General features: G+C 40.4%; 1 protein-coding gene across 3 annotated transcripts in view; it reads right to left on the bottom strand.

Moving 5' to 3' along the window:
* Positions 1 to 1,078: 1,078 nt before the first annotated feature.
* The window catches only part of ocrl (OCRL inositol polyphosphate-5-phosphatase), a 105,594-nt gene continuing 91,798 nt past the window's right edge, over positions 1,079 to 14,874 (bottom strand). For all 3 annotated transcript variants that reach the window (XM_080187589.1, XM_080187588.1, XM_080187590.1), the window contains 4 exons: positions 12,226 to 12,310; positions 10,134 to 10,261; positions 8,024 to 8,135; positions 1,079 to 3,457 (listed from right to left, as the gene is read on the bottom strand). In XM_080187589.1, coding sequence (XP_080043715.1) covers positions 3,333 to 3,457; positions 8,024 to 8,135; positions 10,134 to 10,261; positions 12,226 to 12,310 — 450 coding nt within the window. In that variant the 3' untranslated portion in view covers positions 1,079 to 3,332. The remainder of the gene's footprint in view (positions 3,458 to 8,023; positions 8,136 to 10,133; positions 10,262 to 12,225; positions 12,311 to 14,874) is intronic.

Consider the following 14,874-nt stretch of genomic DNA (forward strand, 5'->3'; position numbering starts at 1 on the left):
CCTGAGCAAATAGCAGCATCTGTCTTATAGACAGTTTAGACACTCCTTAAAAGGCTGCTTCTTAAATACAAAGGAGACAATTGTCTACATTCTTATAAAATATAATGTTAAAGTAAGCTTCAGCATTTCTAAGGGATTAACTTCTGGGAAGTCCCAGTATTGCAAGAGTAATTATTGGCGCTTGTTTTAATCAACAGCTGAGACTACCTCACCTATGTGATAGAACTATTTGAACTTGACAATGTCATGTGCATTTAATATGGATGCTTGTTTTAGTGTTAACTAAAAATAGATTTCAAGGTATTTATTTTATTATTCATATTTATAACTTTTTAAAAGGGAAACAAATATCTACAATTGCAGTTCAATAAACATTACTCTAACATGGAATACAATGGAGTGGTAATTGACTAGTATTACAAATGCACAGTACAGTATAAGGAAAGTCTTACACAGTTAAAGCACAGCATCAAATCACTACTACTTCTAGATGAATCATTAGTTTGAATAAATAATTTAAACTTTAACATGTGGTTTCAAAAAAATCTGATCATAAATATAGAGCAGTGAAAGAACAACACAGTTAAAAAGATTTTCTTTGTACTGAATATCAGGATTGAACATAGCTCCATTTTTCTTACTGAAAGTAGAATGAAGAATATGATTAACAACAGGAACACTTGCATCAGCTATAATATTATGGAACAGTATAACAATCCAATTCTCATGAGAAACGATTTACCAGTATATATTTTAGATATTTGAGAATGTAACAATTACCGCATATTATTTTGTACCATTTAAAAATGATGCTGGAATTGGCTGCACTTCATTTCTATTTGCTAAATTAATTGTCTGCATAATTAACATAAGGCATCTTGCAGATATCACAAAAACATTTCTGGATAGTGAATATATGAAATAGTTGCAGTGTAATACATATCCTGATTCACAATTTCTGATACCCAAGGGGCTTAGGCTTAAGGAGCAACATTGACTTAAGAAATGTGTCAAAGGCCAAGATAACAGAAACAAAAACCATATATTTAAATAAATGACAAATGATGCTATTTGAATATAGATTTAAATTGATTTTAATTGGAAAATTTAACCATAAGATAATGAAATAACCTAGAGACTGAAATATACATTGTAGTGTATTACAAAACAATTGTGAATCATAGATTGGCATCTAAGTACCTGCCCTCTGCACCAATGACACTGAACACTTCTTGTAACTGGTCTTTTTGATTAGTCCCATCTTTTAGTTTATTGAGTCTGTTGAGTTCACTACTGTGATAAAAACAGTGAAGATAAAAACTTTAATCAACAGATCAAGACATTTCAATATACTTTTGGACAGGAATTTAAAAGACTTTAATTTCATTCTTGGTTTCCATGTTTTAATTTAACATGGCCAGCACTGGCTGGCTGGCAAAAACATCAGCCCAAGATCACACATTGATGCTTCTGCTTTTCTTGGTTACAGTGAATTTGGAAAATGAGCTGCTTCATTATCTTTCTTTTCATCTGCTGTGTATCTGGACTAATTAACAGTCTTGTATTTTTCAACTCAAATAGAAGCCAAATTGTATGAAAAATTCAAATTAATTGTACAAATGTAGAATACCATTCATCTCATCTAGATAATGCATTGATGGGAAAACAAGGACAATTGAAATTCAACTCAAAGGTTTGTAGTGTTGATATTCTCAGTGGAGTTGCTCCTTATCAAATGCGGAGATTGAATATGTGTCTCTACAGAAATGTATAAACATTGTGAATGTAACAGGAGACATCTGTATTTGAAAAATGATTTTTGCACCTTACCTACGAGAATACATTATATTGAAAGTACTCTGGGCTACACATAAATTCTTCTTTAAAGGACACTGCCATAGATTTTTAAATATATGTACACATGCTCATCTCCCCATGGCTGGGATCTGGCAACAATACATTAGCCTAAGTTGATTATCACATGGCTTTTTACTAGTGATTGAATGATACATGGATTCAACCCATCACTATCTCAGTTGAATAAAAACATTTTGTACCATTTGCGTAACATTGCTTTTCTGGTCAAAGGACAGAGTTTTCTATGGCACTGCGATATTACTTTGACTGGCAAACAGGAAACGTGTTTCTAAATGGTGAGCTGAAAATGGACAAAACTCAGCCAATCAGGCTGAAATGAATATGAATTCCCCATCTACTGGATATGGAGTTCAGTGGTTTGGAAAAGAATATATTGCATTGGCACTATTGCTCATTTCCTCTTGAATGATAAAGTAGGCTTTTATGTCATCATATAGAAATTAGAATGCATGGCTGAATATTACCTTCCAGATAAAGCGCATGTTATTTTTAGGTCACAAACCAAATATTCAATAAATATGAAATTGACAAATAAAATTTGCTCCATCCATTTCTTGAATAGCATTTTGCAAAACGCAAGGATGGGTTAGCTATATGAACTATACAGATGCCCTCATCTGGAACTTCAGCAATTTTGTAACATTTTATACATTAACCATACTTCAGACAGTTTTGTGGTCTATATTGTTAAATTTGTTTCCCTAAAAGTCAACCCATTCTTTTCCTCTTGCCCCAATGTAATCCACCATCTCCATGTAGTCTTCTTGACTTGGAAATCTAGGCTAATATCTTGCCAAAATAGAACAATCTTTTATGAAAGATACTTTACCTCTCGGTCTAGTCAGGACATAATGAAACTGAATTTTATCACGCAGATAAAAATCCCACCACAATTGTGGGAACTGAAGTACTCAACAAGAGTAACTGTTCATACTCATTTACTGCTGTTGTAACAACTTTTGTTCACTTGCTATAATTATGATTATTGTGTTTCGACAATGGAAGCAAATGTGGATTTTATATACTGTGATATAGCAGTATATTCCTTGTTCAATCCAAGGCAGCTTCCCTTGTTCATTGCAGCCCTACAGTCACCTTCAATTATATAAAAGATTCCCATTTTAACTTCCATTAATATGGCAGTAAACACAGATGTTTTTAGATACAATGCTGGAAAAAAATTGACAACGTAATTGGTAATAAAAATTCAGGTTGACAAGAGGTTATGGGAAACGACTGGAAAGGTGAACGGTTATGCTGGGTCACGATGTGACGAGCATTCTAAACTACTTGATGAGAAAGGTTTATGGAGCTTCCTTCATTTCACTCAGATCAACACTGAAATGAAAAAAAAACAGGTCTCATCTACTGTATCATTCAATCACCATTTTAACACAACTAATACAGCTACTGTCACAGTGCAGTGAGAATGTTATCAGAAGTATGCCTGGTATTTAGTCTTCATCTCCACTTATCAGGAAATAATAGATAAAATCTACAGCATGTTGTCGATCGTACTGGGTTTGCCGTCCAATTAAGTTTGGTGGTGGCCTCAGAAGGAGACTTGCAAAGAGGGTAGCTGTGAATCACAGGAAAATAAACAATTATACAATATACTTGTAGGAAAATACCAATGCCTTCAATCTAGTTTTTCCATGTATCCAATAATGTTGGTCTTCAAACGTGTTTAATAACTGGCTTACAGAAGACAAACTAATAATTAGCTTTGTATTTCACAACGTTTGCCCAAGTCAATTCTGCAAATATATTTGGGCAAAGCAGGCATAATAGAAACTTGACAATCTTGTGAATTCTCATTTGGTTTAGCTTATCCTCAGCTGAAACAGGCAGGGGAGGCAAGTTCAAAAATTCAGTGTATCAAAGCAAACAGCCACCTGCAAGCACTGGCACCCTTCCATTTGTGAAGGATGATGGAAATGTAACTTCAGAACTTTAGTGAGGTCAGGTGAGATCATCTGCTTCACTTCTTTTGATGGCTGAACAAGCTAATGCTGGAAAGGCAACTTTTGACACAAGTGCCACATATGAAATTATATCCCTTGCCGGCAATGTGGGATGATCCCTGCTGGGGTCTTGTTTGTAGGGCTGGTATTTACTTTGGAGCTTTTGGAATACATGTCATGGTGAAGGTGAATTAACTGATGTTGCTATTTGCATTCAACAGCTAGAATTTCCCACTTGTCATGACCCAAGAGTTAAAACAGCAAAAACCACTGGATGTATATGGTTTACTCTGTTGGCCTGAATTCTATCCCTTCTTCTCCTCAACGTAATGACCCCTGCTGGGGGTTGCTTCCACAGCTGCCTGTCAGCAGTTACTTTTCATGTGTGAACGTGGTTAAAGTGTCTATAAGAAAGAGGGATGGCAATTCTGGCATGTCCTTTTACTCAGTTTATGAACACATTAAAAGTAGAGCACAATATTAAATGAAATCATAACAACAAAAACAAACTAATATGGATACTATCAGGCAACAATAGCAAAACCAAACTAACATGCGTGGTGAAACAGGCAATGTTTCAGGTTCATTTCACATTCTAGTAACCCGAGTTGCTAACTGTTTTTCTCTCTAGAAATGTTGCTTGGCCAACTATGCACTTCCAGCACACTTTTCATTAAGCAAATGTCTAATTGTCTTAAGAACAAAGAAACAAGCATCTACGAAGCAGCTTTCATGTCCTCAGATGGCACAAGACGATTCACAACCCACTAGTTAGTCTTCAAGTAGAGGCATCACTGTTTTTGAGCTGAATATGGAACCAATGTACGCACAGCTAAATCACACACATAGCAATGTCAAGGCTGTTCATTTGTAATTTTTTGAAGATTTGACCATTTTCCCAGACAGAATATTTGTTTAAAGTTAAGCTTTATTATAGACAGACTAAAGATTCTGAGGCTTAATTCCCTGAAGGTGCAGTATCCTTTCTTCACTTGACGACAATAAAAAGCTGAAGTCACTGAAACAGTAAAGTGAATAGATGACTGAATGAATTCTCCAAAAGGCAATGGATATACCTTTACCAAAAAATGCAGTTTTGTTTCCAGCAAGAAAACCAGTGTGTTTCTCTCCGGACTCTGCCAAAAAGAAAAGTAGATAAGGTGTGCTTCACACCATCATGCAGGCGGTGGGGCATCAACCATCAGCATTTAGGATGCAATGGCTAAAGGAATAGTAATAAACCTTGCCCCAGCCCACCAAGCAGTTCTCGAGGTCTCAGGAGCTGTCCAGCTCTCCCCCCACACTCGTTGGAACCATCCACAACTTCTTGATCTTGAGCCCCTGCTAGAATTCCCATTAACAGTGGGAATGGGCTCAAGATTGCCCCCAACGTTGCTTAACATGCTTCAACTAGGGTTCAGTGGATAGCACTTTGGTCTCTGAGTTTGTGACTGAAGATAGTGACTGCAAATTCTACTTCAGAGACTTGAGCACAAAAACCTACGCTGGCACTCCTGTCAGATGCATAGAGATTCTTATAATAGTAACTGTGCTGTCTTGCAGAGAAAACATTTTTGAAACCTGGAGACATGTGGTGACATACATTCACTAAACGTGGGTTGTTTTTTGTTACTATCCCAGGTCAGCTATTGTGCTGGAAAATACAGGTACACAAGTCCACTAATGGGAGAGTCCTGAATCAGAGAAGTTTGTACTACCTCTTAATTAATTTTGGTGATATTGGTTGACTAACAAGTGCTGGCCATAGCTTAGGTAGAACTCCCTAATCTTCAAATGAAAAGTGGCACATCCCTCAATGCTACACTGAAATGTTGGCCAAAATTATTTGATCAATTCCCTGAATGTGATTTGAACCTTTCACCTCTTAAATCTTTAGAAGTGAAAACGTCATTCCAGTCGCAACTTTAAAAAAAGTTTACAACAGCACCTCCAGTCCAAAGCGTTATTCTGGAAATCATATTTTTTAACATCAGGTGTTGGCAGAAAACAGTCTATCGCACATTGGCCACTCATCATAAGATCCTGCTCATTTTCTTTTTCGTAATCTACAATTGCTTGCTTTCCATCACTGCCAGAAGTGAAAATTCTCTACCAAATTCCATGTATGACATTATATAGATTAGGGAAGAATTTTTTTTCTATAAATAATGCAACATTAATGACCCAACTGATCTGATGGAAATTTTCTATATTTGGTATCAAATTGGCACAATAAATACTTTAAATAAATTATAATACAAGTAAAGATACCTCAGCTGAAATGAAGAATGCATAAATCTTTTCTTGGAACATAATCATTTTCAGTCTTGTTAAAACAGTGTTAACAAGATCAGAGTAAATAATTAAATTTAATACATCAGCAATCTTACTTAGATGCACAATGCCATATGGTTATTGAGAAAAAAAGTTTCAGGTCCTGAGAACATAAGAACATAAGAAATAGGAGCAGGAGTAGGCCATCCAGCCCTTCGAGCCTGCCCCGCCATTCAATAAGATCATGGCTGATCTGTCGCTGCTCAGTTCCACTTTCCCGCCCTCTCCCCATAACCCTTAATCCCCTCTCCTATCAAAAACCCATCAACCCGTGTCTTAAAAATATTTAGCGAGGCAGCCTCCACCACTTCAACGGGCAGAGAATTCCAGAGATTCACCACCCTTTGAGTGAAGAAGTTCCTCCTCAACTCTGTTCTAAACCGCCCCCCTTTTATCTTGAGGCTGTGCCCCCTAGTCCTATTGTCTTTTTTGAGCGGGAAGAGTCTTTCCACCTCTATCCTATCCATCCCATTCATCATCTTATACGTCTCAATGAGATCTCCTCTCATTCTTCTAAACTCTAACGAGTACAAGCCCAGTTTATTCAGCCTCTCCTCATAGCTCAACCCCCTCAACTCCGGTATCAGCCTAGTAAACCTCCTCTGCACTCCCTCCAAGGCCAAAATATCTTTGCGCAGGTGCGGCGCCCAAAAATGCACACAGTACTCCAGTTGCGGCCTCACCAATGCCCTATACAGCTGCAGCAAGACCTCCCTACTTTTATATTCAATCCCCCTCGCTATGAAGGCCAGCATCCCATTTGCCTTCCTGACCACTTGCTGCACCTGCAAGCTGGGTTTTTGCGACTCATGCACAAGGACCCCGAGGTCCCTCTGCACCGTCGCCTGCTGCAGTTTTTCGCCTCGTAAGTAATAGTCCTTCCTACCATTTTTCCTACCAAAGTGGGCCACCTCACACTTGCCAACATTAAATTCCATTTGCCATTTCCTGGCCCATTCGCCCAGCCTATCTAGATCCTTCTGCAGACTCTCCACACCCTCCGCACAATTTGCCTTTCCCCCAATCTTGGTGTCATCAGCAAATTTCGACACTCTACACTCGGTTCCCTCCTCCAGATCATCTATATAAATGGTAAAAAGCTGAGGCCCCAGCACCGACCCCTGGGGCACTCCACTAGTCACCATCCGCCAATCCGAATAGCACCCGTTGACCCCCACTCTCTGCCTCCTATTTGACAACCAATCTTCTATCCACGCTAACACCTTACCCCCAACTCCATGTCCCTCGACCTTCTGCAATAACCTCTTGTGAGGCACTTTGTCAAACGCTTTCTGAAAATCTAGAAAGACCACATCCACCGGCTCTCCTCTATCCACTGCCCTAGACACATCCTCATAGAACTCCAGTAAATTTGTCAGACACGACTTCCCTTTAATGAAACCGTGCTGCGTCTGCTCTATCAAGCAATTCCCTTCAAGATGCCTCGCAATTTCCTCCTTGATGACAGATTCTAACATTTTACCTACCACAGATGTTAAACTAACCGGCCTATAATTTCCCGCCTTTTGCCTGGCACCCTTCTTAAACAACGGCATAACATTAGCCGTTTTCCAATCATCCGGCACTTCCCCGGAATCCAGCGACGTTTGGAAAATAACCACCAAGGCATCCACTATCACCTCCGCCATTTCTTTCAGAACCCTCGGATGCATTCCATCCGGTCCTGGGGACTTGTCCACAATCAGCCCCTCCAGTCTGTCGAGCACCGCCTTTCTAGTAACAGTAATGTCATTAAGACCCTCCAGTCCTACCACCTTTCTATCGAGAGTATTTCAGAAAAGTTACCATGACATTCTCTATTAATGATACAGCTCAAATTTTCTTACCTAACATCTTGGCATCAAGCTTGTTGTCTTCACTATGCTTTAATAATTCCCGCAGAAATGCCATCAAGTACTTAAATACATTTCTGTGGCTGCGTGGCAATTGGGTAATCAACTGGGAAAGAAAGAAAATTATTATGGAAATATGAAGATTTAAAAATTCATCAACACAACAACTTGATATTAAACATTCAGTGTGACAAAATATAGTGTAAAACACTACAATAATGAATAACAGGATATTATGGAGTTTAATGTTGAAATACCCATTACATTGCATGACGGATGCAATGCTGTTTAAAACAAGATTTTTAAAAATCTAATAATTATCCAATAAATCTTACTTGTACGGATCCAGCCTTCAGATAAATATGCAGAGATTCAGGGATAATATGCCTCTGCACCACATATGGACAAATGATGACTTTATGTGTGGCATTTAATTTGTCAAAAAGCCCTAAGGCACTCAACAACTTGGTACCAGACCCAAGCAGATATAAGGAAATCAAGGAAATGGTTAAAGATGTAGGTTCTTAGGAGGATTTTGAAGGAAAGGAGGAGATACTTAAGAGAATTTCAGCGAGTGGGATTACTAAAGGTTCTGTTACTAGTAGAGTGTAGGATGGCTCAACAGAAAGCAACTGAGGTCCTGAAGATGCAGTTTGGAATAGAGATTTGGACAGGTACGGTGCAACTAGGCTCTAGATGGTTTTGGAGTCATATGTAGATTTACAAGTTGTTCTGATGACTGACAGGGTATCAGAGGTTTACAAGGATGGAGAATTATCGGCAAGTGGGAATTTTTGTGACATAGAACGTGGGAAATGGCATGCAAAGGCATATGCATTTGTAATGATTCGTTTGGAGAAGCCACGACAGTCATCTGTTACTGAATAAAAAAATTCAGATGGGATTCTGGGTTCTTTGCTCAATTTGGGGATTTTCACAAGTCTATCTATCTTTCTTGAAAAACTAACAATTATGCTCTTGGCAATGCAAACATCCTGGGGGTGATTCTCCCAAAAAAATTCTAAGTGTCAAATCTGTGTAAAAACTGGAGTAAATCCTGCTGTTTCTTCAGCGGGAGTTTCAAAATGAATCTTGCACACGCTGCACTGCAGAGTGCCTCAGCACGATTTACGCTGAAAATCAGTGAGCGGGACCTACTCCTGCTGGTAAGATTAGCAGCATAGCGCTGAGCAGGCCACTGCTCATGCGCCGATCTGTTAGCGCCAAGATCAGTGCGTGCACAGTGGCCATGTACTGCCAGCTTCCCGATCAGCCCCTGGGACCCCTGCATCGCTGGCCTTCCGACTTCACCACAACCCAATCAATGGGCCCTTGAACATATCTGGGCCACCTTGACCACTATCACCACCACCCCCAGGTTCGGGTCAATGCAACTAACCAGCACGCCTTTCAGAACGTGGGAGGAAACCAGTGCACCTGGAGAAAACCCACACAGACACAAGGAGAACGTGCAAACTCCACACAGACAGTAACCTAAGCCAGGAATCGAATTCGGGTCCCTGGCACTATGAGGCAGCAGTGCTAATCACTGTGCTACCGTGGTCTAGCTGGGATCTCTAATTACTGACTGAGAATTATAACCTTTCTGATAAAATCAAGCCCTAGAAATTTGGCATCTATGTAACATCTTGAGCTCAGATGAGTCAGCATTCTTTATACCTAGTTATGCAGAAACACGTAGTGTGGGAAATCTGGAACGATAGTCAAGGACTTTTTGAACCAAGTGTTAGGGCACAAGTTATAGATTTGTACTGGTTGCTTATTATTGAATTGTCCATGAAAATGCTACTTTTTAAAAACTTATGATGCTATTTTACTTTCCATACAAATTCTCTGTTTATTTCAAACCACAGCTACAAATTGTGCTTCTGTTAATGACTTAAAGCCACACTGATCCAATTGATGTTAAAGGCCCTATATAAATATAAGTTTAAACAGGTGGATATGTTGCCTAGGTATATTTTTTTTATACAGAGAATAAAATATATCTGTACAAATTATGAATCATTAAGCAATTGTGATCTTATTTTATATGCAGTATCATAATAGTCACACAGAACAATCACGGAGCTGTAACTCTTACCTGTTTACAGCTGCGAATATCAGGTGAAATTTCTAGACATCGAAGATGCAGCTCATAACAGATCACAGGCTCTGGGAGTGCTTCAAGGAAGATCAGCAGAGCTTCAGCCACTGAATGGTTACTGCCAGCTAGTACACAAAATCAGGAAATATGAACAGCATTGATTGGTATTGATTTGAGTATCTAAGAGTGATACGAATTTGGCTTTGCACAGAATATCTAAATGGTTTCTATCAGATGTTGAATTATATGGGATTGTAATAAAGCTAGGCTTTTATAAAAATGAGGGCACACTGAGTTAAAGGTAACTGGAGGTTTGACAAGTGAAAAATAGGTTCCCAAAACTTTCAACTGAGTGAACACAATATCCAACAACCTTTCATCCAGAATTCGTCAGCTTTTTGCACTATTTTATTGAAATCATTGCCAGAGAAATAATGTGCAAAAAAAATGAAGCACGTAGCCTCTTTTTGTGTCCTTATTCCTTCTTATCTATTTTCCTGCATATAATACATATACTGCCAGGATGAAAGCAGGCTTTCTATACTTTACAATGCTGCAAAAAGGATAACCACCACAGATGCATCAGAACAATTTGGTCCCCTTAATAAAAACAATTAAGAGGGGCAATTCTGTGGCAATGAGGTTACCACAGTAAGAAGTCTTGCAACACCAGGTTAAAGTCCAAAAGGTTTATTTGTAACAAACGCCACTAGCTTTTGGAACTGGTTCTGATCAGAACTCCCACCCACCTGATGAAGGAATAGCCAGTTCCGAAAGCTAGTGGCGTTTGCAACAAATAAACCTGTTGGACTTTTACCTGGTGTTGTGAGACTTCTTAATTGTTCACCCCAGTCCAACACTGGCATCCCCACACAATGAGTTTACTACAGTGAAGTTATGTACTCCAACTCTTTAATACCACATAGTTGCCTGCTTGGAAACCTTAAAATAACTCATCAGCAGCAAAAAGGTTTATGATGACCTTGTTTTGGGTGGTAAATACCCATGAGAAATATTCATTTAGGATCTCACCGTCTCTTGTGGATTCACACATAGATGACCTTGTTGATCCTTCAGAGGTCCTACTCCCTCCCTAGTTACTCTTTTGTCCTTAATGTATTTGTAGAAACTCTTTGTATTCTCCTTTGCCTTATCTGCCAAAGCAATCTCATGTTCCCTTTCTGCCCTCCTGATTTCTCTCTAAACTCTATTCCCGACAACCTTTTCACTCTTCAAGGGATCCACTTGTTCCAGCTGCCTATGCATGTCATACGCCTCCTTCTTCTATTTGACCAAGAGCTCAACATCCCAAGTCATCCAGGGTTCCTGTCAGGATTCTTATTTATGTCATAAAACATCAGGAAATGATAATCTCCAACAAAAGAGAATAATACAATTTCCCCCTGACACTCAACAGCATTACTATAACCGATTCCCCGACTATCAACATGTTGCATTTTACCATTGACCAGAAACTGAATTGGTAAAGTCATATAAATAATGTAATTCATCTCCTGACTCCCTAAAGTTTCTCCATCATCTACAAGCCACAAATCAGAAGTTCTTGCCTAGAAGAATGCGGCTCCAACAACACTGAAGAAGTTTGACATCATCTAGAACAATTTAGTATGCTTGGTAGGCAGCCCATCCAACATTCACTCCCTCCACCATTGATGGTGGCTGCAGTGAGAACTACATACAAAATGCTCTGCAGCAACTCGTCAAGGCTTCTCCGACAGCACCTTGCAAACCCATGACCTCTACCACCTAGAAGGATAAGGATTGCACACACAATGGAAACACCATCATTAACAAACTCCCCACCAAGGTGGACTGTACCCTACCTTGGAACTATATCGCCATTCCTTCATTGCCATAGGATCAAAATCCTGCAACTCCCTTCCCAGCAGCACTGTGGGTTTGGCTGCATCAGAAGGCCTGCAGCTGTTCAAGGCAGCAGTTCACCACCATCTTCTCCAGGGAAATGAATATGGGATGGGCAAAAATGCTGGCCTTATCAGCAGCACCCACACCCCAATAAAGAATAAAAAAAATTAACTCTGGCTCCAGGTTCTAGTGTAAAGGATACGAATGGTTTGTGGAATGCTTGTGTCCAAACAGTCAAAAATCTGTTGAAGTTCCTCCTGTGTACCAGGTGTCTGGAACAGGTCCTCCTGTCAAAACAGCAGCAAGTTAATGAAAACTTTTAAATTCTCTGCACCGGTGAAAACTCACATTTCAAACTCTGGTTTTCTGTACAATGATCTAAAAATTTGAGGTTGCCCATTTTGAGGAAAGCAACAAAAAAAAAGGCACTCCATTGATGAAATTCTAGTTCGAGCCTGCATGTCTCTTCACTACAAGCTTCCTACTATTGGCAGGTAACACTAAAAAATGATGATCCTAGTGAGCTTGTTAAATCAGGAGGTTATATAGATGAGGAGGGTCCAGGTACAACTACATGGCGTCGGTAATTCTTCTGGAGGAAAAGGAAGTGGCAGGGGATGGAAGAGGCATTACTTTGTTTCTGAAATTGGTTTCTTTCAATTTCAGGACAAAGGAGGGAATCTATGCGTGGAGCCAGAGAAAATGGGCGAAGTATTAAACGTGTACTTTGTGTCAGTGTTCACCAAAGACAAGGACTTGGTGGATGATGAATCTGGGAAAGGGCTTGTAAATAGTTTGGGTCACGTTGAGATCAAACAGATGGTGATACTGGGGTCCTGGAGAAACATTAAAGATAGACAAGTCCACAGGGCCTGTGGGATATACCCCAGAATACTGAGAGAGGCAAGGGAGGAAATTGCTGGGGTCTTGAGAGAAATCTTTGTATTTTCACTTGTTACAGGGGAGGTCCCAGAGGATTAGAGAATACCCAATGTTGTTCTTTTGTTTAAGAAGGGTAGCAAAAATAACCCAGGTAATTACAGGCCGATGAGCCATATGTCAGTGGTAGGGAAATTATTGGAAAGGATTCTTCGAGACAGGATTTACTCCCACTTGGAAATAAGAGGACATATTAGCGAGAGGTAACAATGTTTTGTGAAGGGCAGGTCCTGTCTTACTAACTTGATCGAGTTTTTCAAGGAAGCGATGAAGACCATTGATGAGGGTAGGGCAGTGGATGTTGTTTACATGAACGTCAGTAAAGCCTTTGACAAGTCCCGCATGGCAATCTGGTACAGAAGTGAAGTCGCACAGGATCAGAGGTGAACTGGCAAGGTGAATACAGAACTGGCTCGGTCATAGAAGACAGAAGGTAGCAGTGGAAGGGTGCGCTTCTGAATGGAGGGCTGTAACAAGTGGCGTTCCTCAGGGATCAGTGCTGAGACCTTTGCTGTTTGTTTCATTTTTGTTGTTTGTCCATCATCATTGAAGAGGACCTTGACACTATTAGTCATTTTGAGACTGGTTGCCGTGCGTCCAAAGATGACTGATCAGGCCAATGTGGGCACGCAATGTCCTGGCACATACTGGACAGATTTGTGTAGACACTATAGTTGTTGCGCTGGTGGCTTTGGACTTTTGCAGCTCGTGCTTAAGTTGTGCTTCAGCAATACACCTTGCCTCATGAGCCTGACAGCCTTTGTGAATGAGGCAGTGCCAGGTAGGGCGGTTTTGTGCCAACATTTCCCAGGTGGTTGTGTCAATGTCATGTGACTTCAGGGAGGCTTTGACTGTGTCTTTGAAACGTTTTTCTCTGCCCTCCATGCGAGCGTCTTCCAGCAGAGAGTTCCCCAAAAAGTTTGGGTACGCACTTGTCTGACATTCGGACAACATGACCTGCCCACCGGGTCTGCGCTCTCACCAGCAGTGTGTGGACTGGTGGTAGAATTGCTCTAGGGAGAACTTCAATGTCTGGTACTTTGTCTTGCCATCGGATGAGTAATATTCTGCAAAGACAGGTCATGTAGAAATGCTTGCGCTGTCTTGCATGGCTTTGATACACAGTCCACGTTTCACAGGCGTACAGATGGGTGGTGAGTACCATGGCGTTGTAGACCTTCAGTTTTGTTGCTGGGCTGATTTCTCGACGTTCCCATACAGTGGAGCGCAGTCTACCAAAAGCACAGCTTGCCATTGCTATTCTGCAGTTAACTTCTGCATCAATAGTCACTGCTTGAGAGAGGGTGCTGCCAAGATCAGTGAACTGGTCCACTGCCTGTAGTTTCTGCCCTTTGATTGTGATTATGGGTTCTGTGTACAGTGCATGAGGAGGAAGTTGGTGCATGACTTCGGTCTTTTTAATGTTGATGGTGAATCCAAAGTTGTCACAAGCCACGGAAAATTTGTCCATACTGACTTGCATTTCTGGCTCTGAGTCAGCATACAGGGCACAGTCATCGGCAAAGAGGAAATCTCTCAGAACAGTCTCTTTCACTTTGGTAATAGCTTGAAGTCTCCTCAGGTTGAAAAGCTTCCCATCCACTCTGTACTTGAGGCTGATTCCAGCAACACTGTCCTGGAAGGCATCATTCAGCATGGTAGTAAATATCATGCTGAACAGTGTTGGTGCGAGCACACAGCCCTGTTTGACACCACTGGTGACTGGGAATGCCTCAGAGGATTCTCCACCATCCAGTACTCTGGCCATCACGGAACTAGTGTGCCATCTGAATGTATTTGGGGGTCAGCCGAACTTTGACATGATTCTCCACAGGCCTTGTTGGCTTACAGTGTCGAAGGCTTTCGCGAGGTCAACAAAGGTTGTGTAGAGCTCGCGATTCTGCTCCTGACA

Source organism: Carcharhinus amblyrhynchos, chromosome 4, assembly GCF_965287045.1.
Source record: "Carcharhinus amblyrhynchos chromosome 4, sCarAmb.v2.hapA, whole genome shotgun sequence".
Taxonomy (NCBI): Eukaryota; Metazoa; Chordata; class Chondrichthyes; order Carcharhiniformes; family Carcharhinidae; genus Carcharhinus; species Carcharhinus amblyrhynchos.